Below are 26,175 nucleotides of genomic sequence, written 5' to 3'. Positions count from 1 at the left end.
CCGTTTAGGGCTTTAAATGTTAATACATATTGCACATTGGCCTGTGCAATATGTTAGTCCACTTTTAATGCAATATTATTGTTAACCTTTATTTTATTTTTGTATATTAAATATGGTTTCACTGTATATATATCCTTAACTTTTTGTTAAGTAGTACCCCAGTACATAAGAACATAAGAACAGCCCTGATGGATCAAGACCAAGGATCCATCTAGTCCAGCATTCTGTTCACACAGTGGCCAGCCAGCTGCCCACAGGACACCCACAAGCAGGGCAGCACCCTCCCACCCATGTTCCCCAGCAATTGGAGTACAGAGGCACAGTAGAATGCACTCTGCACACACTATCAGCCAGTGCCTTCTTTAACATCTTTCAGTTATCAGGGGAAAACACATATATTTACCAAAGCCTTTGATGGGTCTTAATTTATGGATAGTTTTTCATTTTTAATTTATGATACTGTTGCTACTTTTTTACATGAACACTGACATTTTTCATCTGATGCTGGGTTTTGTATTCATTTGTAAGGGTTTTTCTTCACTTAAATAGATTTTTAATGAATAATTTATTTGTTAAACTTAATATCCATCATACAATAAACAAGAATCCAGTAATACATAATAATATAATAACAGACATAAAAAACCCTTACATATATTCACCATGTACTCCTATATTTTCCCCTCAAAACATCAAATTGTACCTAAGAGTGTGTATAAGTCTATTGCTACCTGAATTCTATTATTCTAAAATGATATAAAAAGACTCATTTTTTCTATAAATGTGTTCGCCTGTTTCTAGGCTTTCTGTAAGACACCTTCGACATTAATTTAATGGAAAGGTGGGACATGAATCTTGTAGGATAGATAAATAAATAAAGTTTACCAGGCCCACAAAGGAGTGGTGAAGTGAACGCCCAATAATGGAATGGCAACACAGCCACAATGCAGGATGGGAAGGTTGCGAAATGAGCCAAATTTAGTCACTTCGACCCAATGACAGGGAAGATGTGAATATACCCGGTCACTACGTTCAACATCTAAGGTCCTCCTCCAGGTGCCTACTCCGAGAGAGGCTCGGAGTGTGGCAACGAGGGATAGGGCCTTTTCGGTGGTGGCCCCCAGACTGTGGAATGATCTCCCTGACGAGGCTCGCCTGGCACCAACGCTGCTATCTTTCCGGCGCCAGGTTAAGACTTTCCTCTTTGCCCAGGCATATGGCGGCACATCCTAATTACCCACATGTTTAGTTTTTAATCGGTTTTTAATGCTTTATGTGTGTATGTTCTGTGTTTTAGAGTTTTAAATTTCGTATACTTGTTTTTACCTCAATTTTAGAATTTCTGTAAACCGCCCAGAGAGCCCTGGCTATGGGAGCGGTATATAAGTGTAATAAATAAATAAGAACATGGATGTTACCAACAAGTCTTCGCAAGAAGGGCAGGAGGTCACAAACTCACCTTGCGAAAGGCCCGGTTCTGCCGCTGAAACGGGAGAGTAGGGAAAGCCAGGCGGGCCGGCTTTAAGGAGACCCCAACAGGAGGGGGACCCAAAAGCGAATGTCTCGTTGCCTGAGGGAAAAACTGCTGCAGCACCGGGGCGGCTGCCATGTTAAATCCTCTCAAGTTACCTAAATGCCGCCATGTCCAAAAGAGGGAGAATAGAGACATTATTACAGAAGTATACCCAGCAGTTTGAAGGGTCAAAACACTCGAACCAGTTTTCATGGCCAAATGGTGAACTGCCTCCTGGGAAAGCAACATGTCTGTATGCTCCTTGCTAGTTTCCATTGCTGAAACCGCAGGTTCCAACACCTGCTGAATTATTCACTCTGATGTTTTCTCAGATACCAAAGTATCTGGGCATCAAGTATTCTGAAACGTAACCCAAACCTTGAAGGTGACCAGGATGTTTCAGAGAACGGTCAGTGCTCGGACCCTTCTCTATTACAGAGGTAACATGATTATCAATTGCATAACATCTGAACAGCCAGCCCCATAAAAAGTGCCGCTGGTTAAAAAAAAAAAGGGGGGGGGAAGTAAGAGAATGTAAGAGCATATAGAGAAACGGATGTACTAAATGAAAACAATGAAGAACACTTCACCCTCTTATCAATATGAAAACAATAATGTATTTTAGTTATCATTTCATTTATATCTTCTCTTGCAAGGAGCCCAAGGCAGGGTTCATGGCCCTCTAGCTCTCCATCTTATCCTCACAACACCCCTGTGAGGTAGGTTAGGCTGAGAGGGACTGGTCCAAATTCACCCGGTGAGCTTCATGGCCAAATGGAGACTAGAACCCAGGTCTTCCAAATCCCAGGCCAACCCTCTAACCGCTAGTCCACACTGGTGGAGACATTCCGACCAGCATAACTGCACCAAATTTGGGGCAGGGGGGAGGAATCTAGTTCAGTGGGTGACAATATGCTTTTGAACCGTACAAGTTCCCATCCACTTCAGTGGCGTTGACGTTGTTCAGGCCATCTCCTCCAGGAGCCACTGTGGTGCAGTGGCTAGAGTATCGGGAGTTGGGAGATCCGGGTTCTAGTCCCCACTCAGCCATAGAAACCCACTGGGTGACTTTGGGGCCAGTCACAGACTCTCAGCCCAACCCACCTCACAGGGTTGTTGTTGTGAGGATAAAGTGGAGAGGAGGAGGAGGGTCATGTACGCCGCCTTGAGTTCCTTGAAGGAAAAAAGGCGGGATATAAATGCAATAATGAAATAAAATAAATAAATAAATAAAATGGACAGCTGCTAAGGATGTGGCACTCTCGGACAGCACTGTCTCTTGGTCGGTGTTCTCTAGCTTTTTGGGACCACAGCTGCCACAATTCCTGCCACTTGCCATGCTAGCTAGGACTGATGGGGGCTGTAGTCAAAAACATCTCCCCCTAGGTCCGGTGTTGAACTGGGACCAGGGTTCAAATCCCTGCCCCAGCACAAAGGCTTCCTGGTTGACCCTGAACCGCTCTCTGCCTCTAAGCCTACCTTGCAGGGCTGTTCAAGAATAACATGCACAACCCTGAGCTTCTTAGAGGAAGGATGGGATAAAGTTACAACAAAGCAGCCTTCTCCAACCTGGCACCCTTGCAGATGTATTGGACTACATCTCCCATCATTCTCCAAGCTGGGAATCTTAGAATCATAGAATAGCAGAGTTGGAAGGGGCCTATAAGGCCATCGAGTCCAGCCCCCTGCTCAATGCAGGAATCCACCCTAAAGCATCCCTGACAGATGGCTGTCCAGCTGCCTCTTATGTATGTCACCGTGAGTTCCATGACATTTTCAAACGCTATTTTCAAATACCTTATTTTATTACGTTCATCTCAAAGAAAAGCGAGATACGACCATCATAAAATAAGGTGTTTTTAAATATCATTTTAAGATGCCTTTGGAGTATAATCTTTTTTTAAAAAAAACTGAACGGAGACACACAAATATTGTAAATAAAATCCCACCGATGTCACAAGTCCAACCCAGAGTGCAATGTTCAACCTTCTTCCGTCTCCAAGCCTACGGGTTTCAGTCGCGAGCCAAAAAAAAGGAAGAAGGCCTCAAAGCAGAGGATGACGCATACCTTGCATCTGCTGGAGAAGCAGGGCCCGCTGAAGCATGGGATTGGCGCTGAGGAGCGACGCTTGACTGGTAGCCCGCAAATTTAGCATCTGTTGCTGCTGGGATGGCGCCACGCCCCTAGGAAGGGAGCAGGGAGAGAGGGTGTGAGAAGGACCACAAGGAAATAAAGAAACCTTCAACCCAGGAAAGAAAGAAACCACTTTCAAGCAACAGCAAGGGCAGAGAACACGCAGGAAGCCCACCTGGGCTCAGGCAAGCCCGTTTCGAAAAGCAGGCCCAAGCGCAAAAAACAGTGTGTCAAGACCAGGGAGGTCAGAGAAATCGATGGGTTTTCCTTGGCTGCCCACCTCCCACCCACCCTGCAATGCCTGCCTCAATCTCTGCAGTGAGCCAGGCCAGGTTCTGGATTTTTCAGGAATTTTGCGCATGGGGCAATTTGCACAAATTTCTGATTTGCACAAACTGCAGAACCTTCCCCAAAAATGCACAAGAAAGTTCCCACAGTTCAAGGAACAATCCACAGCTCGGTCGCAGACACAAAGCAAGCCATACACGCCGCAGAACTCTGTCGAGCCAAAAAAAAAAGGAATAGATTTCCCAGGGACGGACATTCTCAGATGAGACCCATTCCCTCACGCCAATCCTCAGCCACCAACAATGACAACAACACCAAATTCCCAATCTGGGATTTGCCTCCTGATGATTGCTATGCAGTGCAGCGGCGTAGTGGTTTGAGTCTTGGACTGGGAAAACCTGGGTTCGATTCCCAACTCAGGCATGAAACTCACTGCTAGTTACGACCTCTCAGCCTAGCCTACCTCATAAGGTTGTTGTAAGGATAAAATGGAGGTGGTGCAAAGAACCACGTACACCACCTTGACTAGATCTAGAGTATTGCGTCCGGTTCTGGGCTCCACAGTTCAAGAGGGATGCAGACAAGCTGGAGCGTGTTCAGAGGAGGGAAACCAGGATGATCAGAGGTCTGGAAACAAAGCCCTATGAAGAGAGACTGAAAGAACTGGGCATGTTTAGCCTGGAGAAGAGAAGATTGAGGGGAGACATGAGAGCACTCTTCAAATACTTAAAAGGTTGTCACACAGAGGAGGGCCAGGATCTCTTCTCGATCCTCCCAGAGTGCAGGACACGGAATAACGGGCTCAAGTTAAAGGAAGTTACAGGAAGCCAGATTCTGGCTGGACATCAGGAAAAACTTCCTGACTGTTAGAGCAGTGCGACAATGGAATCAGTTACCTAGGGAGGTTGTGGCCTCTCCCATACTAGAGGCCTTCAAGAGGCAGCTGGACAACCACCTATCAGGGAAGCTTTAGGGTGGATTCCTGCATTGAGCAGGGGGTTGGACTCGATGGCCTCGTAGGCCCCTTCCAACTCTGCTATTCTATGATTCTATGATTCTACGACTCCTCGGAGGATGTTATGAAGTGGTTCTTCTCCAAATCATAAAAACAGAAATAATACAAAAAGAGAACGGTAGTAGCAATAGTGCTTCTTTGAGTAGCAGCCACTCTAGCGCACTGCATATGGTGTGAGTGTGTGTGACTTTAGATATGGGGTGGCTGGGAAGAAAGGCCTGTCTTCAGGTCCTTAGAAAATCAATCTCTATGTTCCTCCACAACCATCTGCGAGAGACAGCTTTGGTTCGCTCACTTTTTAAATGCCCATTCAGTGTTTTAAGAGTTGGCAGCAAAGATCCAGCTCTGAAATCCTATACCCCCTTACCTGGAAGGAAGCACCGTTGAACGCAATGGTAGTGAATTCGGAGAAGTCGTCTACAGGATGGCAGTGTAAACTATCCATTTCAGCGGCTCTTGCACAGGAGGGGAAGGGAACGCTCCAAGGGACAGGAACCTCAAGCTATTCCAGCATGTCACTGAACGTCCCTTGGATTGTGTGCTCCCCACAAAAGTATAATTTTACACAGGGGAGGGAAGTCCACTGGGGAGGGCGCAGGGCCTGAAACTGGGGTGGGTGCGCTCCACAACCTTGCCTTGAAAAGATCACACCCTCTGGGAAAAACACCCGTGCAGCGTGACCCCAGCCGCATGTACTCAGAAGTCAGTTCTATTGAGTTCCATGGGACTTACTCACTGATCTCTTCCGGCAGGCCTACCCAGTTGAATTTTAAGATGCCTTTTAATAATGTGCTGCTTTTAATAATGTATTCATTTTAAATGTTTTAATCAGTTATATGTATTTTATGGTGTTTGCATTTGTGTTGTACCCCGCCTCAATCCAGAGGGAGAGTCGGGTAACAAATATATGATGATGATGATGATGATGGTGATGATGTGCATCCATCTACACACTCAGGTGCCCTGGAGAGCTGTACATTTCCCCGCCGGCACCTCATAATACAGCTAACCTATATGGGTACTATAAAGCAGCACAACAGCAAACCCACAAAGACGTTTTGGATCCGCTCTGGGTACAGTCAGTCTCAAGTACAAATACAGAAGAAATATCTTGACGACGGAAGCTTAAATACTCCGCTGTTAATCTTTCTACCTTTCTTATATATTTTACCTTAAGATTGAATGTATCCACATTAGATCCAGAATGTCTCTGTTGCTTGTCCTGCCCCTTTACACGGACTTTTCTCACTCTATAGGCGGTATCCAATGAGCTGTATCCAATCTTAGTCTAACGTAAGTCCCATTCATTTCAATGAGCCTGCTTTAAGTAGGACTAACATTGGATACAACTCATATATACTTGTGTGTATATCTATACCTATCTATGTATATATAAAGTATAGACAGACATTATAGATGTAGATTTATATTAGACTATATCCAATTTTAGACCTATATGGAAAAGACCCATCAAAATGAATGGAACTTCAGTTAGTGGTGATTAACTGAAGTCTCTTTTGTATCAATGGGTCTACTCTAAGCAGGACTAACATCCAATACATATGTGTGTGCAAAATAGATATAGATAGACATTATAGATGCATATTACATTGGATATAATATACAATTTTATATATTAAAATTGTATATTATAATTTTATTATAATATATGTTATATTATAGATCCAATGTTAGTCCCATTTGGAGCCGCCCCATGGAACTGAAGCCTCATTCGTATCAATGGATCTACTCTAAGTAGGGCTAACATGGTGTATTACCTAGTGTGACCATATGAAAAGGAGGACAGGGCTCCTTATTATTATTATTATTATTTATATAGCACCATCAATGTACATGGTGCTGTACAGAGTAAAACAGTAAATAGCAAGACCCTGCCGCATAGGCTTACATTCTAATAAAACCATAATAAAACAATAAGGAGGGGAAGAGAATGCAAACAGGCACAGGGTAGGGTAAACAGGCACTGGGTAGGGTATCTTTATTAACAGTTGTATTGATAAGGGAATTTCAGCAGGAGTTATTTGTATATATGGGGAACCTGGTGAAATTTCCTCTTCATCACAACAGTTAAAACTGCCCTCTTTTAAATCTGGCCACTCTAGTATAGCTCCTGCAGCTTTAACTGTTGTGATGAAGAGGGAATTTCACCAGGATCTCCATATATACAAATGACACCTGCTGAAATTCCCTTTTCTGTGCAACTGTTAAAGATGCAGGAGCCCCGTCCTCCTCTTCATAGGGTCACCCTAGTATTACCCAACAGATGAGATGAAGTTTGCGGCTTCCAGAGAAGCGGGGTGCCGAGAAGTGGGGCCGGGGTGCGTGGCTGGGTGCGTGGCAGAGACCTCATTCCCAAGTCCCAAATCTGAAACTCGACCAGGTAGGTAGGAGGATCCGAGCCCTGAAGTTCCAGGGGTTGCAGCCCCACAACAGAGGGAGACAGGAGACCCGGGCGGGGGTGGGGGGCAGGTTTCAAAAGGGTGAGGGGATGGAGGAGGAGGAGGAGGAGGAGGAAGAAGAGAAAAGACCTCCCTCCTCCCCCCTCCTCCCACTAGCCAGCCAGGTAGCCCAGGGGCAGGCCTGCAATCCCCGGCCTCGATTAGAGAGGCTTACCGGCTTGGTGGCGTCGGCTGTTGTTGGGGCGTCGGCGGTTGCTGCTGCTGGAGGAGGTGCTGGAGCTGCAGCAGTTGCTGCTGGAAGTGCTGCTGGTTGAACATGGCTGGGGCAGCCCGAGGAGAGGTGCGGTCCTGGCGCGGACAGACGGCGGCGACGGCGAGGAGGAGGAGGAGGGCGCCGGCCGAGGCTCGCCTCGCCTCGCCTCGCCTCCCTCGCCGGGCTTGCAAGGCACCGGCAGCACCGGCTTCCGACTAAGCGAGCAGCCGCGCACCCGTCGCCCCCGCCATCACGGGAGACCTTGCTGGTGGGTGTGCGCCGAGAGGTGTGCCCGGGGCTCCTTGGGCAGCCCAGGCGAATCACGCGGGCACGCGCGCGCGCACACCCACACACACACCCACACACACACGCGTACACGCGGCTCCAGCACCGCCCGGCTAAAAACAAACACACGCCTCTCTGTTCATCCGAAATCCGACGGAGAGGTTTGTGGCGCCTTCAAGAAGGCTAGCGCCTTTACTGGGGCAAAAACGACCGAGGGGCTTGTGGCACTTTCGAGGCGAACGGATGTGTTCCCGTGGAAATGCACGCACAGAGATGCGTATAGATAGATGATCGATAGATAGATGTGTGTGTATCAGTTACATTTCTTGCATCTGATGACGTGAACTATATAGTCCATGGGAATACACACACAGAGCGAGAAATGTGCCTAAATGCAGGAAACATTCACACACACACACACATATATATTTCTCGCTCTGTGTGTGTGTGTGTGTGCACGCGTCAATCAATTATATTGACACACACACACACACACATTGCATCTGTATTCCAAGGGCATACACACACACAAAGAGTGAGAAATGTGCCTAAATGCAGGAAACATTCACACACACACACACATATATATTTCTCGCTCTGTGTGTGTGTGCACGCGTCAATCAATTATATTGACACACACACACACACACACATTGCATCTGTATTCCAAGGGCATACACACACACAAAGAGTGAGAAATGTGCCTAAATGCAGGAAACATTCACACACACACACGTGTGTGTGTGTGTTTATTCCCTTGGAATACAGATGCAATGTGTGTGTGTGTCAATATAATTGATTGACGCGTGCACACACACACACACAGAGCGAGAAATGTGCCTAAATGCAGGAAATATTCACACACACACACACACACATTTCTCGCTCTGTGTGTGTGTACGCGTCAATCAATTATATTGACACACACACAGATGCATGAATGCAGGAAATGTGTTTGACACACACATTTCCATGCCTGAATGCATCTGATGAAGTGGACTATATCATGAACGTTTATGTCAGAATAAATTAATATTTCATCAAATTCAGGAAGCGTTATCAAACGACAGAGAGACAGGCAAATGAACACATGTAAACCTAGGGATGTTGGAGAACTCCATAAAGGACGCAAATGAGGTCAGGATTCTATAAATCCAATCTGGAGATTGTGCAGCAGACTGGCCTGTTCTGAGCTGCACAGATTCCACAGACTTGCAGACCTTTTTTTTTCTTTTTTTTACTGGGGGGAGTGTAGATTTGCAAACTTACACAACTGCACATTTCTGTGCATTTGCAGAGGGACAAAATTCTCATACAAAAAAAAACTCTGATCCTGTCAATAAGCAGAATGGAAGATGCCTGACAAATGGCAGACAGAACAGATGTGATAACATCTGTACAAGCATAATTTACACATTCATACATACATATGTATGTGTACGTACGTATATGCATATCATCATCATTACTGTATATTTATATCCTACTTGTTTTCTTACCGCGCAATCCTATGCATGTTTAGACTGAAAAAAGTCCTACAACTCTCAGCATTCCCTAACTGCTACGCAAGGCATTTACTGTGCCCCCTACATTCCCTACTCACGGTTGTTTGCAGGTTCTTTAAATGACATTGTGACTCTCCAATTTTGCGTCTGTGCCTAACCAGCCCTTTTGGCGAGTTTTTTTTTAAGCAGGAAAAATGCAGCATTTCATTGTGAAAGCGAAAAAAGCGTGATTTCTTGTGCATTTGTGGTTTTCCGCTGCACCACATTGCCACCTAGAGGATATGTAGCAGAAAAGCAGGAAAGGAAACACTGTTGTGTAGTGCTTTGATCTCTGTTCTGTGAAGAATTAACAGTCATTTAACAACTTTGTGTAGAAAAGCTCCTGGTCACAGCCTTCCCCTCTATGGGTGTGAATGCTTGGAGTTGTTGGACGTTTTTCTGTCTAAACATGCATAGGATTGTGCCTTTCATGTTTGAATCAAGTTTTTATTTATCTATGGCTGTAAGCTGCCTTGAGTGCCATTTAGGCGGGGTACAAATCAAATCAATAAATATAAACATACATGCATGTTAACGCACCCTCGCGCTCGTTTAGAAGAGATTCTGGATTCACATTTGTGGGGAATCCTGAGGCATACATGTTGGTACGTACACAAATCTCCCAAACCCACAGCTGGTAAGGATGTGGTTAACCGGTCCTTTCTTCCATTTTCCATTTCATCTTTCCTTAGTTGTGATATGTTCTCACCTCCATCCCTTTAATAGTTTCAGTCTCTCCTCCTTTAGCTGTGGCTTTTAATCCTTCCCTGTGGGCTTACCACATATCTTGTGATGCTGTGGCTTTATTTTCCCACCCGGTCTATGCATGAGGCATATGTGAGCTCAATGGCTCAGTGTGTAGCTCTTACCTATGACAATCAGCAGGAATTCTTAAGCAACTGAATTTTTTTCTGCAGAGCAAACGTTCTGCTCAGCTGCCTCCCAACTGCTATTCTTCTCTATTATTTCATCCTTCTGAATTTTGTCCTTCTCCTACAGGAGGACTTTGCTGGCAGGAATACTTTGGTTAATTTTAGGTGCAATCCTATGCATGTTTACCATCAGAATTCGATCTCAGTAGGTACAGGTTGACCATGTTGTCCTACTTTACAACCCTTGTAAGGCACTCTCTATTGGAAGGGCTCCAGTCCAGTTTAAAGATAAAGAATCATACAAAGGCAGAGCAGCAAGTAGCTTGGAGATGCCCACCCACAGTTAGCACCTGAGCAGCAACCTGAGCAGCAAGCACACAGGTCACCTGGGGCTTTTCTGCATGAGGCATTTACCGTGCCCTCGCCATTCTCTACTTACAGTTATTTGCAGGTTCTTTAGACTACATTGGCCTGATCTACACCTAGCAGGATATTGCACTATGAAAGTGGCATGAAAGCGGTATATAAAAGGCAGGAGCCATGCTACTGCTTTGTAGCGGTATTGAAGTGCACTGCTGCATACCATATACCGCTTTCATAGTGCTATATCCTGCTTGGTGTGGCTCCTGCCTTTTATATACTGCTTTCATACCACTTTCATAGTGCAATATCTTGCTTAGAATCATAGAATAATAGATAGGGATGTGCTCCACTTCTAATCGGACCGTAGAAGCAGGAGCGGAGCGGGGGGCTTCGCCTGCCCTTAAGGCAGAGGCGAAGAGGATTGGGGGGCTGGCGGAGCGTGGCGAAGAGGATCGAGGTAAAGGCGGATCCTTCGCCTTGATCCGGAGCTCCGCCGGAAAGGTAAGTGGGGTTTACTGGGCCCTGCCGCTGTCCCCCCGCCCTCCTCTCCCTTACCTGTCTCCGTCCGCGGTCCATCAGCGTCTTCAATTGAACCCGTGGTTCCAGCGGCCCAGACTTCCTGGTGGAACCGCGGGCTCAATTGAAGATGGCGACGGACCACGGACAGAGGCAGGTAAGGTCCCCCTCTCCCTTGGTCCCTTACCAGGCTCTGCCGCCGTCGCCGCATGGGCGGCGATGGCAGCAGGGCCCGGTAACCCCCCCTATGGGGGGGGAATGGAGCTCCGATCCGGATCCGGAGCTCCGAGCGGAGCGTAGTGGGCACAAGCGGAGTGGGGGCAGGGTGAAGCGGCCCGATCTGAAAATGGCGGATCTGAAAGTGAAGCGGAGTGGGGGGTCCGTGCACACCCCTAATAATAGAGTTGGAAGGGGCCTATAAGGCCATCGAGTCCAACCCCCCCCCCACTCAATGCAGGACTCCACCCTAAAGCATACCTGACAGATGGTTGTCCAGCTGCCTCTTGAATGCCTCTAGTGTGGAAGAGCCCACACTAGATTAGGCCATTGCGACCCCCCAGTTTGGTTTCTGTGTCTAACCAGCACTTTCAGCATGTTCTTTTTTTTAAAAGCAGGGGAAATGTGGCATTTCATTATGAAAGCAAAAGAAAGCTTGATTTCCTCTTGTGTATTTGTGCTTTTCCGCTGCACCGCCGTGCCACCTAGAGGTTATGTAGCAGAAAAGCAGGAAATGAAACACTGCCATATAGTGCTCAGATCTCCATTCAGTAATGAAACTGAAAGTAGATAGAGCCGATTAACAGCTTTGTGTAGAAAAGCTCCTGGTAACAGTCTTCCCCTCTATGGAGAGATGTATTGCTTTTCTATTTAAATTAGAATCATTGTGTCTAGGTTTGTATCTATACATATAAATCAACGTACGCACATTTTATGCAACTCTTTTTGGTGATGCATTCCCACCCACCCACCGTTTGGCAATGTACAAGTGGCCACTCTAGGCCTTACCACAGAGTAAGTATGCATAAGATTTCCCAATAAATATGATGATAAATACAGTCACATGTATTCATATGTTCTTTCAGGGGGAGTGTAACTGATTGTTGTGTGTCTGTAAGGACTTAAAGAACCCTTCAGGTCTGGTACTCAGAACACCTTCCTGGACTCAGAATTATTTCATTCCCTTCCTGGACTCAGAATTATTTCATTCCGAAGTGTGCAACTTTTGCACCAGGCTCCGATTAGTGGATCCCGGGGTTATAATAATAATAACAAAAAAAACCCAGCAAACCCACAACCCTAAAATTTCTCCATTTCAGCTCTCTATATCACAGTGAGACACACATCGTAAGAAAGAAAGCAAACCTACTTCATGGTTTTTATTCTATGGCTTTTATTTTTATGATCCTGGGTTTTATTATTATTATTATTATTATTATTAATAATAATAATAATTATTTATTTATGATTTCGGTGATATTGCAAAGAACTTTATTTCCTCTTCTTTAGTCCTGCCAGATCCTAAACTAAAAACACAGAGATGGGCACGGAGGAGGGAGTTGGGCACGCATAATCTTCTTCTGGAACATTCCCAGTGTGGTACCAATTGCATCTCCTTCTGCATCCTGTTTACTTTGGGAGGCAGCAAGGGAAGAGGCCTTCTCTCTTCTTCCGGATTTATATTTTTTGATCCGTCCAAAATAAAGATTTTGCCAAACAATTTAATTAGGTATCTAAACAACCACCCTCTCCATCTCACCAGTTTCATCATCAACATTATTATTATTATTATTATTATTATTATTATTAAATAAAGCACATTGGATTTAAATCTAACTATTGACGAAAGGGAATACATTTAAGGTATATGTATATTTTCCCCTTTACTTTACAAATAAAGATATAGGTTGAATCTATAGGCTGATTGGAGATTTTTTAAATATATATATAAGTCTTCACCATAGCAGATTAAATTTAGTCTCTTTTCCATAGTCACCATGTTTTATAGAAGTCAGATATTTTGACTTTGATTTTGGCTAGTTGTACCTGACCCATTAATTTTTCATGCTGGGGCTATTTGCCACACAGTTCCATATACCAAGGTTTCAATATTAGAAATTCCACCTTTTTTCAACTTTTGGCTATGCCTCTGTGGGCTGCCATCTGCACGAACATCCTCGGATGTCACTTTTCCATTTTGTTGTTCCAATAAGGTTAACAGGGCCAATCCTGATGTAGCATGTATGCTTTGATGTATGATATTTGCCATTTCTGAGAATACGCTGTTCCAAAACTGTGACCGCCTTCTCATTATCGACCTTGCCGTGGGGCTGGCCTGCGATGTTTCACTGCCACCTCTGTACCGTTAAGACCAACGGGTGTTTTGATCAGGGGTCTGGAAACAAAGTCCTATGAAGAGAGACTGAAAGAACTGGGCATTTTTAGCCTGGAGAAGAGAAGATTGAGGGGAGACATGAGAGCACTCTTCAAATACTTAAAAGGTTGTCACACAGAGGAGGGCCAGGATCTCTTCTCGATCCTCCCAGAGTGCAGGACACGGAATAACAGGCTCAAGTTAAAGGAAGCCAGATTCCGGCTGGACATCAGGAAAAACTTCTTGACTGTTAGAGCAGTACGACAATGGAATCAGTTACCTAGGGAGGTTGTGGGCTCTCCCACACTAGAGTCATTCAAGATGCGGCTGGACACCCATCTGTCAGGGATGCTTTAGGGTGGATTCCTGCATTCAGCAGGGGGTTGGACTCGATGGCCTTGTAGGCCCCTTCCAACTCTGCTATTCTATGATCTATGATTCTATGATACCTTTCTCTAGTGCCCAAAAGCCGAGGCTCTCTGGGCGGTTCACAACAATGAAAATGTACATGTTAGGTTCGTCCGTCCATCCAAGGAGAACTTTAATGGGCTGGACCACCATCTGTTTAGGGCTGAAACCAGAAGAAATGCATCAACGGCTAAAGGGTGGAGTGCAGAGGGGGGTGTTGTGTGACCAGATGGCTGCTAACAGCTCTTTGTTTTACAGTTCTGGGGGGAGCTTAAGTACCTGTCGCAGATGGTGATGGTCTTACTAGGAAAAGGGGAGGTGAAGCGTCCACAGCCTTGGGCAGCTTCAGTTTTGCTGTCATAGGGAGGCTGCGGCCTCGTTACAGCCACACAATTAGGCTTTGCAAATGTTAACAGACGCACACCGCCCAAGCGGATAAGATATGAGTTCAAAATAGTGTAATATTCCAAAATGGCTCTACCAAAACTATATGGGGTTGGATCCGAGGTCTGCTTTCCGTGAGAGGGAGGGACATTCCAGAAGTCCCTCTGTCTGATTTTGGGAGACACACCCGCCTTGCCACAGCACACCATATCTCACTCCATTCAGCAGGGTCTCCTGATTCTCTATGTAGCGTTTTCGGGGAATGGAGGGGCTGCCGTGGGAAAGAGAGGGCAAGGAGGTCCATTTCCGTCAGCGCAGTCAATCCAGTGTAAATCTGGATCCAACCCATCGCCGCTACGTTGATTGTATTTCAGAAAACAAAAGATCTATTTGAAGAATCACTCTTGGAAGGGTCTCAGTCTTGCAGGACTGAGACAGACTTAGTGGAAAGGAAACGCAGATAATTTCAGCCCTGGGGGGAGATTTTAGTCCGGGTATGTGTGTAAAAATGCTGTTTGCATCCACAAGACTGTGAATGGTCAAATCTTGAGATGGCTTTAAAGGTGGCCTGTGTGTGTAGACAGTGAGATAAGATTTGCCTTCTGGCTTAACATAAATACCAGCAACGGCAAAATGCGCAATTCGGTCGATTTGCAAAGAACAATCCTTCACAGAATGCATTTGACTTTCCAGTCCAGGTTCAGAAGCCCAATCCACTTAGGAACTAATTCCTAGTTCTTTTAAGCTCAGCTGAGGAACAGGATTTGAACAGTAGAGGCTGGTGGCTCCGATGACAGTGGGGCTGTGAATCCACTCGGGGTTTCAGCCAGAACCAGTCTGAACTCTAAAGAAGCTACCAAAGGTGCTGATGAACCTATTTTGTGACTACCAGAATCTCGAGGTAGGCCTGGAAAGACGCCTGCTTGAAAACCCTGGAGAGCCGCAGTCAAACAGTGCTGACAATACTGGGTTAGATGGAGCCAGGATGTGATCCAATATAAGGCAGTTTCCGATGTTCTTCATATAGATCCAGTCAAAGGAAAGTGCTGATTATTTTTCAGGATTAACTATTTCTTTGCCTAGTCTCTACATACTGAGTGAACAACTAAAATAGGCCTATGTTTAGAAAAGAAAGGGAAAAGACAGGAAGCGCAGTGTCCCCAAGGAATAATTAAATTTAAAATAGTTTCATAACTTGTTGCTACTGAATTTTACAATTTTATACTGTCAGCCGCCTTAAGAACATCAGAAGAGCCCTGCTGGATCAATCCATCTAGTCCAGTGTTCCGTTCACACAGTGGCCAGCCAGCTATCGACAAGAACCCACAAGCAGGACACGGGTGCAACAGCGCCCTCCAGTCCACGTTCCACAGCAACTGGCATCACATAGCCATCAGGACTAGTAATCAGTGATACCCTTCTCCTCCGTGAATTTATCCACTCCCCTTTTAAAGCCATCCAAATTGGTGGCCATCACTGCGTCTTGGGATAACAAATTCCATCGTTTACCTATGCACTGTGTGAAGAAGGACTTCCTTTGATCTGTCCTGCTTGATAGGGTAACCCTGGGTTCTAGTATTGAGAGAGAGAGAGAGAGAGAGAGAGAGAGAGAGAGAGAGAGAGAGAGAGAGAGATTTTCCTTTGGAAGGTTATGGCTTTAAAAAGGCAGCTATGAAATACATTAAATAAAGGATATGGAATTCACTACCACAAAACGGGCCCTTGGTCTGATCCATCGTGGCTCTTCTTATGTTCTTATGTTCTAATTAAATCAACTAAAACAGGGAAAGTGAGTTATTTACCAGGGAGCAGAAAACAGTGACTTCCTCTGATAAAAGGGAACTAGAGGGTAATCATGCACTTTCTTTCTTTCTTTTCTTCCTAGCTGTAAAAATACACCAGATTTTGTACAAGTTGGAGGCAGGAATGGTGGGGAAAGCGGGGTGGTGGTGGTGGGGGTGGTGTGGACAACTGTTTGCCATGCAACTCATTCGGTCAAAGTCCTCTGCGCAGATAATTGGTCCGCCCACCTACCATATGAGATAAATCTGCGGGAGATGCTTGGAGCTAACTGCATAAGCTTGGAGGATTTGTTGGCAGCTTGCAGTTCTTTGGCTGTGTTTCAGGAATTGTGTTTGTTTGTTTAAATGTGAAGACCCCCCTCATTCGAACCAAAGTCCTCCGAGCAGGCAGCAAAATCCGACAGGAACGTGTGTCAACACAAGAAATCTTGCTGTCGGATGTGCAATTGACTATATAAGCAAAACCAAGTGGATTCAGAGGGGTTACTGCTGAGTCAACAGAGGAAGATGCCTTACACTGAGTCAGTCCATTGCAGGGGTCGGCAACCTAATGCTCTCTAGATGTTTGGGACTACAACTCCCATAATCCTTTGTCATTAGCCATGCTGTCTGGGGCTGATGGGAGTTGTAGTCTAAAGATCGGGGGAGGGGGAAGTGCCAAGTTGAACTCCATTCTGTCTCTCACCCACTCTGCTCTGTACAAACTTGGTAAGGCAGCATAGTAGTGGTTCAAATGTTGGAGTAGGAACTGGGAGGCCTGTTCAGCCATAAGAACATCAGAAGAGCCCTGTTGGATCAGCCCGAGGGTCCATCTAGTTCAGCATTCTGTTCACACAGTGGCCAACCAGCCATCGGCTAGGAACCCACAAGCTTTAAGGCGGATTCCTGCATTGAGCGGGGGGTTGGACTCGATGGCCTTAAAGGCCCCTTCCAACTCTACTATTCTATGATGAAGCAGGAGAGTAATGCTACAGCACACTCTCACCCATGTTCCCCAATACCTGGTGTACATAGGCACACTGTCTCTGACCCCAGAAGTAGCATATAGCCATCAGAACTAGTAGCCATTGATAATGGCTACTAGTCACCTTACCTTCTCCTGCCTCTTCCTCTCTTTGGTGTGAATTCTCTCCATCCTTTAATTTTGGAGGTCACCATGGTTAGCTCCAGATCACAGTTTGCAACAACCATGATTAGAACTTAGAAGTGGATTTGCAAACTGGCTTGAACTAACCATGGAGCCATAACGCTACACCCTAGTTAGCTTCAGACATAAAAAGGAGGAGCAATTCATGTGACAGAAGAAAGGAGGGTTAGCTCCAGATCACAGCTCGTGACAACCGTGGTTAGAACTTAGAAGTGCATTTACAAACTGGCTTGAGTTAACCATGGTTGTTGTGGGGCGGGGGGGGGGAATGCAGTTGGAGATGTAACACTACACCATAGTTGGTAGCTTTGAGGCTCGACTTCACTCTGTTAACTTCGAGGCTCAACTTCTGCAATGCACTCTACCTTTGGGCCTAGTCTGGAAACTTCAACTAGTTCAAAATATGGCAGCCAGGCTGGTCATTGGTACAACTAGGGGATGACCACATTACACCAGTTTTAAAATCTCTTCACTGGCTGCTGATTAGTTTCCGGGCGAAGTATAAAGTGTTGGTTATCACCTTTAAAGCCCTACATGGTTTGGGTCCAGGCTACCTGTGGGATCGCCTTCTCCCGTACAATCCACCCTGCACACTCAGGTCCTCTGGGAATAATCTACTTCAATCAGTCAAAGTTAGGCTGACAGGTATTACCCAGAGGACCTTCTCTTCTGCTGCTCCCAGACTGTGGAATGGCCTGCCAGAGGAGACTCGTCAACTTAACAGTTTATCAGCATTTAAGAAAGCTATAAACTGATCTCTTCTGGCAGGCCTATCCAGTGGAATTGTAGGATGTTTTTAGAATGTTTTTAAGATGTTTAAAAAAATGTATACTATATATTTTAATTCGGTTTTATGTATTTTATATTTAATGTTGTTCTCTGCCTCAATCAGAATGGAGAGGCGAGTAAGAAATAAAATTATTATTATTTATTATTTAGCTTCAAACGTGAAAGCCAGGAGCAATTAATATGTCAGAAGAAAGGAGCGAGGTGCAGGCTGCTAGCCGGCTGCCACGCAAAATAGGCAGTACGAGGCAAGATGGTTTGAGTCCCAATGAATTTAACACGTCTCTTTTCCAAGACAAGAGGTTGCAGCAGAGGAGAATAAGATAGGAAGCAAGGCCATTCCACCAGGAACGCAGTCACACCGCTGGCTTCCCCCTCCCACCACATCCCTTTCATTTTGTGCCGTGTCTCTTTTTTAGATTGTACGCTTGCAGGCAGGTACTGCCTTGTTTTTCTTGGTTGTACATAAGCTGTTCCAAGAGCCATTTTGGCCAAGGAGCAGGATAAGAACATAAAAAGAGCCCTGATGCTGGATTAAACCAAGGGTCCATCTAGTCCAGCACTCTGTTCACACAGTGGCCAACCAGCCATCAGCCAGGGACCAACAAGCAGGACATAGTGCAACAGCACCCTCCCACCCATGTTCCCCAGCAACTAGTGCACACAGGCTTACTGCCTCGAATACTGGAGTTAGCACCCAACCATTAGGGCTAGTGTTGCAAAAATCGCTCGTTCCCTGATAGCCTTTGCCTCCAGGAATTTATCCAAACCCCTTTTAAAGCCATCCAAATTGGTGGCCGTCACTACATCTTAGAATCATAGAATAGTAGAGTTGGAAGGGGCCTAAAGGCCATCAAGTCCAACCCCCTGCTCAATGTAGGAATCCACCCTAAAGCATCTCCGACAGATGGCTGTCCAGCTGACTCTTGAAGGCCTCTAGTGTGGGATGCCTCTAATGCCACACTTGTGGTTGTGAGTTCCATAATTTAACTATGCGCTGTGTGAAGAAGTATTTCCTTTTATTTGTCCTGAATCTCCCACCAATCAGCTTCATGGGAGGACCCCACTGGGTTCTAGTATTTTGAGAGAGGGAGAAAAATGTCTCCCTATCCACATTCTCCATACCATGCATAATTTTGTACACACTCTATTTTTTATTTATTACAATTATATACCACCCCATAGTTGAAGCTCTCTTTATTTCATTATTAAAGAAATAAACTCGCAGAAGGCCGCTTTAAATGTTCATCAAATGTTGCAAAAAAAGGAGGCACGGGGCAGGGTCCTTTCAGATGATCTTAAAATGCCAGGGGTGGGAAGGCTCGTGCATACTATATACATGATCTCCTAGAACCTGCTGGTCTTAAACAATTCCTTATGCCAAGCTCCTCCTTGCTGCTGATCTGCACCTCGCCTTGTTTTGCAACGGGGAGGACGCAAATCTATGTTGACATAGCAACTGTCAGGTTTTATTCCGCATTTCCACGAAGCTGTTCTGCCTCGCCGCTCTGATTTCGTTCGTGCAGCATCCGGCAGCGAGAGGCGAGTGGCCAACGGGCTCATGTGTGAATCTGAGTGGGTGCTGAGCACCTCCACCTTCTGCTGGCACCGACAAGAGCTGCAGGTGCCCAGACAGTCTCTAAATAAAGCATGGCACACGGCTGAGTCCCAGGCCTCGTGATTCTTATATGCATCGGCTTGGAAACAGCTCTTTATTCATCTTCTTTCTTTTTCGCCTTCTCAAAACATGTAATTTATGAGAGAGAGGAGAAGGCTAGGAAATAAAATGGTAACGAGATAGTGGAAGGAGACAGAGGATGCTACCGCATGCTCTGAAACAGCGTTCAAAAGTGAAAATCAGTTCCCACAGGGACCTATATCAATCAGTGCGAATGACCCCATGCTGTGGGTCTGACCCCACATCAGCCAGAAGCTATCTGCATTGGGGGGTTTTTTCACTCGATTCAGTGCAGGCACATTATTCGCACAAAATGAGCATGAATGAGCCCACAGCATTGCACCTGTTTGAAGGGTTTGTGTGTGTCTGGAAGCAGAGAAACTCCGTGTGGGAGGAGGCTTGGATCCAGGGTCGACTCTGCCGGGAGGCAAATTGAGGCAGCAATATTAAAAAGGGCAGCAAAGTGTCAGTTATTTTATTTTAATAAAAGGAAAGGGGCAAATTTGGGATTTTCCTGCTTTGCGTAGTGAAATTTCTTGGGAGCAATCTGGGCCCAAAGATATAGCCACGGTGAGGCCTGTGTTGGGCTGATTTGCTCAGGGGTATTTTAAGACCTCCCCCTGAATGTCCAGCATTCATTAAAAAAAGCGCCTTTGTACCATTATTTATTATTCTCGTTATTATTATTATTAAATCGCCCCTCCACCCACTGAGCGTTATACAAAATTTAGATATTTGTGCACAAGAAAAGTGGTACAGGTGCTAGTAACCTCAAAACCGGATTATTGCAATGTGCTTTGTGTGGGGCTGCCGTTCATGCTTTTCTGGAACCTGGGGTTAAGGCAGAACGCAGCAGTTCAGCGCCTCCTGAAAACAGTCCGTTTCTAGGAAGCCTTCCTTGGCTGACCAGCCTCGCACTCTGTTTTTTTAAAGAATAATTTTAATATCATGTTTTATTCATTTTACCTTTGGTTCATTTTATCTCTTGCTGTTCACTGCTCCGGAATCTGTCTAGATGTGGTACAGCATACAAATGTTATGAATAAATGAATGAATGAAAAGTGTCCAGGTGAAGGGCTGGAACATCTCCCCTAAGAGGGAAGGTTACAAATGCTGGGATTGTTTTGTCTGGAAAAAAGGAGGCTAAGGGGAGACATGATAGAGGTGTACAAAATTATGCCTGGTGTGGAGAATGTGGACAGGGAGACATTTTTCTCCCTCTCTCAAAATACTAGAACCCAGTGGGGTCCTCCCATGAAGCTGATTGGTGGGAGATTCAGGACAAATAAAAGGAAAGACTTCTTCACACAGCGCAGAGTTAAATTATGGAACTCACTACCACAAGATGTAGTGACGGCCACCAATTTGGATGGCTTTAAAAGGGGGTTGGATAAATTCCTGGAGGAGAAGGCTATCCAGCGCTACTAGCCCTGATGGTCGTTTGCTACCTCCAGTATCCGAGGCAGTAAGCCTGTGTGCACCAGTTGCTGGGGAACATGGGTGGGAGGGTGCTGTTGCATCATGTCCTGCTCTGTTGGTCCCTGGCCGACAGCTGGTGGACCACTGTGCGAACAGAGTGCTGATCGAGATGGACTCTCGGTCTGATCCAGCATCAGGGCACTTCTTACGTTCTTACTCAATTGCTCACTTTAAAGCAATACTATTTAATGATTTTCAACATATTTGGCTACATATATTTATATTCTAACTGTTTTGCCACGATTTCCTATCTGGTCGGGTCCTCTCACCTTTGCTGGTTGCTGGCCTTGTCTATACAGTTGGTTGTGTGAACGGAATGCTGGACTAGATGGACCCTTGGTCTGATCCAGCACAGCTCATCTTATGTTCTTATGGGAGACCTAGCCAGCCATTCCGGATCTCTTGTCCCTGTGGTTGCATCCAAATCAGCGGCAGATCTGATTCCACATACAGGTAGGTTTGCCGTGGTTACCTCCAGGTTGGCATTCATCCAGTTTAATTTTTCTTCATGAATCACAGTGGCTGATAGAATGCGCTTTCGGGACTCATTTCTGAGTCCTGCTTCCTAAAAAGCATTAATTCCATTTTCAATCTTGCAAAGAGCAGGAAAATCCTGACAGGTAGTTTTGGGGGTTGGTGTTGGGGGTGGTAGTAGCTCACGGACAAGCGTTTTCTTCAAGCCAGAAATCCCTGCAATGCCCTTTGAACAACCAAATAGGTAGAAAGAGGAAGACAAGACCCCGTTTTCTAATAGATGTTGCTTTGCTTTTTTTATTTTTAAAAAAAGACCTCTTTTGTCGTGACACTGTGGATAGCTGTGCTCTAGTACAATCAATATAATGCCAAAATTGGAACTGAAGGCAAGAACAAACTGTACTCATCAGATGGAAGAAGGGTAGCTAGGAAATGTGTCCAAAGACGAACAGGGGCATTTTGCAGTTATTACAAATCTGATATAAACTGAGTATAGGCATAGATGGCTGTTTATTCCTTGATATTACAGCACGAGTTCAGGCGTTGGGTATTGGATACAGAATCTCAGCTTTTGGGGGTGTTATTGTTGTTGTTTTGAAGTTTCTAGTCCCTCACACTGCTGAGCTCAAAATAGACTTGAAAGTCTACAAGCAATGTCTGGTGAAATTTAAAAAAATGGGTAGAGGGGGATGGGGGCTTGAGCTGAATTTCCTGAGAACAGGTGGGACACCGTCAGTATCTGCATAACTCTTTGTCCTCAGTAAACAGAATAAATATGTTACAAATATGTTGCCTTTGCAGCATTATTATTTATTACCATCATTAACAATATAAGTATCATTATCATATTTGATATCCCACCTTCCTATAAGGCAGGTCATAGCCTCGGCTTAAAACTACACACAATAACTAAAATACATAACAATTATTCTAACACCAATAACATAGACTAGAAAAGCAGAAGAACAACTGTACAGGTTGCAGAATTTATATTTTTATCTCTGCCTTCTCACAAGGAGCCGAGGGCAGCAAACAAAATCCTCTACTCTTCCTCCCTTTTATTTTCACAACATTCTTGTGAGGTAGGCTAGGCTACGAGACAGCAACTGGCCCATGAACACCCAGTGAAGTTCATATATGAGAGGGAATTTGAATCCGGTCCAATGCCAATCCTAATTCGAGGCTCTAACCCAGGGTCTCTAACGCAATAGTCCACAAACAGTATTTCAACCTGCTTGTTCACCTGCCTTTCTTGGTTTTTATTTCATTTCTTAAAATATTTTAAAAAATAATTATTCTATTTAACTGGGAAGTGTCATCTTTATTTGGGTTCAAAAAGGCAGTTTCCTGTTTTGGAGCTCAGACCTCACCTCTGCCTTGTACATAGGTTCTTGAACAAGGTACCTTCCTTTTAGTCTCTGCCTTCTGCGAAACAAGTGTTTTTGCACGGAAGCCATTTTGAGAATGGACAAGCCGCTAGGGTGACCCTATGAAAAGGAGGACAGGGCTCCTGTATCTTTAACAGTTGAATTGAAAAGGGAATTTCAGCAGGTGTCATTTGTATATATGGAGAACCTGGTGAAATTTCCTCTTCATCACAACAGTTAAAGCTGCAGGTGCCCTGCCCTCTTTTAAATCTGGTCACTCTAGTATAGCTCCTGCAGCTTTAACTGTTGTGACGAAGAGGGAATTTCACCAGGTTCTCCATATATACAAATGACACCTGCTGAAATTCCCTTTTCTATGCAACTGTTAAAGATACAGGAGCCCTGTCCTCCTTTTCATAGGGTCACCCTATCCAACCCCCTTTTAAAGCCATCCAGATTGGTGGCCATCACTACATCTTGTGGCAGTGAGTTCCATAATGTAACTATGCGCTGTGTGAAGAAGTCCTTCCTTTTATTTGTCCTGCATCTCCCACCCATCAGCTTCATGGGATGTCCCCTAGTTCTAGTATTTTGAGAGAGGGAGGAAAATGTCTCCCTATCCACATTCTCCATACCATGCATTACTTTGTAGACCACTAACACACATGCAAAGAGCAGGGTAACGACCACGGAGTCCAAAAAAGGCCCAACTATTATAACCAATATAGGAATTGAATCTGACTTGGGGGCTGAGAAGCCAATAACAAAGCGGCAGAAACTACTACTCCCATGAAGCTCTCTGAGCCCGGCGGCGGCTCTCGGCTTCCCCTTAGCGGCGGGTGCGGGAGCAGCGCGTCCTCAATCCGGCGGAGCGACCAGGTGGCGGACGGAGCTCCAGCAGTGGCGGTGGGCAGCGCTGCTGCTGCAGAGACGCGGAGGCAGGGAACCGGGAGGGCGGCGGAGGAGGAGGAAAGGAAAGCGAGGGCACCCGGGCTCCTGGGGCTGGGAAAGGCGGGCAGGAGGACCCCCTCCGCACACGGACAGAGACCCACACCCATGAGAACCGGGGGGGTCCAAGCGCAGCCGTAAACCGCTTAGTTGCCCCCCTAGACACGCGCCCTCACATACACACGTACACCTTTTCTGCAGCCATGGGGAACCGAGGGATGGAAGACCTCATCCCCTTGGTCAACCGGCTCCAGGATGCCTTCTCCGCCATCGGCCAGAACGCCGACTTGGACCTGCCCCAGATCGCCGTGGTTGGGGGGCAGAGCGCCGGCAAGAGCTCCGTCTTGGAAAATTTCGTGGGCAGGTAAGAGAGAGTCGTTGCTGCTGCTGCTGCTGCTGCTGCTGCCCCGGGCATTTTTTTAAAAAAAATATTTTTATTATTTGTGTGCCAGTCGTTTTGCCAACCTTCCTTTCCGCAACAGATGATGATGATGATGATGAGGATAGCTTTGGATGCTGCTATGGAAAGCAGATTTCATTTCTTAAATTTCTCTACCTCTCAGGCTCTCTGGGTGGTTGACAAAGATTAAAACCCGTCAAAAACACATGCTGTGCAATATTAATAAAATAATTTAGATATCAAGCTATAAACAGCACACACACACACATCTCAGTAATAATAATAATGGATCAAGAATAAGATGTCCATTGCTGCTGTGCACCCACATATACCCCGGTTGGGGAGGGGTCTCCTTAAATGGTGGGGGTGCAGAACGCTCCCATCTCCACCCCAGCCCCACTGCAGTGGCTTCTTAATTTCAGGATCTCTTTGCAAAAACACACAACAAGCCACCATGATTGGCAGGTGACATTACATGAGCTCTCGCCTTCCTCAGGATCAGTTCCCATCAAATTTGGATTTATATATATATATCTATATATATACGTGTGTGTGTGTGTAAATTTATGTTATATATATTATATGCGTGCACATTTTTCGGCTGGTATGCAATGCTAAATCAAACGTGGCCGTCATGCCAGGCTACGTTTAAACGCCTTCTCTGGTTTTCTTCTTGCAGATTTAGGGGGAAAGGAGGGTGAAATTGAGCAAAGCATAGATTAGAATGTCCTGGGTGTAAAATCGGGAGGGGGTGTTCATAGCAAACACCCCCCCCCCCGTTCCTTGCAGTGACATACTGCACAAAAGGAGCCATTTGTTCAGGGGCTGGAGAAAGAGGAAAGGAGGCAAGAGAGAGCGCTGATGTGTTGTGTCCACAGCCCAGCCCAGGAGGAGATTTAACGGTTTAATCCTAAATCGTTTATTTATTTATTTATTTATTTGAAGGTGGAAAGGGGGGGGGAATTGGAGAAGCTCATTGCAGGAAAGCAGTGAGCTCCTGGAGCTCAGCAAAGCTGGGAGGATCCTCTTCCTCTCTCTCTTCTGTTCCCCCCCCTTTTTGTTTTGCTGCTGGAGGACAATTGCTTGTAGGGGTGAGAGGCAAAAATGTGAAGGAAAGGAAGGGGGGTGGGTTTGCAATTGCTTCCAGGAAAGGGTGAGCGCTGCATCTTGAATCTCCAGGACTCGAGCGAGCCCGAACAAAAGAGTCCATACGTTACGTAATCTCAAGGGAGTAGAAAAATATGGGGGGGGGGGGGCAGAGAGGGAGGAATAGCCACATTTTTTGTATTATTTTTGTGCTTTGGCATTTCGCAGTTGTGGGGATCTGCCCTGCACACGTCGAAGTGCGTTTTTCCACGTCTCAGCTCCTTATGGAGGTGGGGGTGGGGAGGAATAAAATAAGAACCAAGGGTTCTGTTGGCGGCTTCCAATGCGCTCCCTGTCGGGAAATGTATTAGCCATGCGTGGCACGTCCGCTGCTTAAAGATGCTCTTTAAGAACAGTGCAATCTTTCTCTCCCCCTCCCCATCCAATGCCCCCAGTCACGAGAGCAGTTTGCATTATCTGTTTATAAGCCTTGCCTTGGACCCAATCCAGCAAGGTGAAACGCCAGCGAGGAGTGAACGTAGCGCGTCCTCTGCCTCCCGATTTTCATCTTGTGCCGCTACCTGGCAACCTCAAGATGGATTGGAATCATTGGGGAGGTTGAGCATTGCCTGGATACCTTCT

The 26,175-nt window shown here is 45.7% G+C and overlaps 2 protein-coding genes across 9 annotated transcripts in view; one reads left to right on the top strand and one right to left on the bottom strand.

The window, feature by feature from the left end:
* CIZ1 (CDKN1A interacting zinc finger protein 1) overlaps nucleotides 1-17,303 on the bottom strand; it is a 49,319-nt gene extending 32,016 nt beyond the window's left edge. The window contains exons 1-4 of the mRNA XM_063144962.1: nucleotides 17,262-17,303; nucleotides 7,585-7,838; nucleotides 3,582-3,697; nucleotides 1,460-1,629 (exon numbers count right to left, since the gene is read on the bottom strand). Of these exons, the coding sequence (XP_063001032.1) occupies nucleotides 1,460-1,629; nucleotides 3,582-3,697; nucleotides 7,585-7,838; nucleotides 17,262-17,303 (582 nt within the window). The remainder of the gene's footprint in view (nucleotides 1-1,459; nucleotides 1,630-3,581; nucleotides 3,698-7,584; nucleotides 7,839-17,261) is intronic.
* Nucleotides 17,304-24,024: 6,721 nt separating this feature from the next.
* The window catches only part of DNM1 (dynamin 1), a 138,325-nt gene continuing 136,174 nt past the window's right edge, over nucleotides 24,025-26,175 (top strand). For 5 of the 8 annotated variants that reach the window (XR_010026306.1, XM_063144578.1, XM_063144573.1 and 2 more), the window contains exon 1: nucleotides 24,027-24,411. Coding sequence is in view for 7 of the 8 variants with exons in the window: in XM_063144578.1 (XP_063000648.1) it covers nucleotides 24,251-24,411 (161 nt within the window). In the remaining variant the exon portion in view is untranslated. Of the gene's footprint in view, nucleotides 24,412-26,175 lie in introns of all 8 variants that reach the window. The other 3 variants (XM_063144576.1, XM_063144574.1, XM_063144580.1) reach the window with 2 other exon arrangements.

This window comes from Elgaria multicarinata, chromosome 19, assembly GCF_023053635.1.
Source record: "Elgaria multicarinata webbii isolate HBS135686 ecotype San Diego chromosome 19, rElgMul1.1.pri, whole genome shotgun sequence".
Lineage (NCBI taxonomy): Eukaryota > Metazoa > Chordata > Lepidosauria > Squamata > Anguidae > Elgaria > Elgaria multicarinata.
Note: the sequence above shows the minus strand (reverse complement) of the source record. Positions and strands in the feature narration are given on the sequence as shown.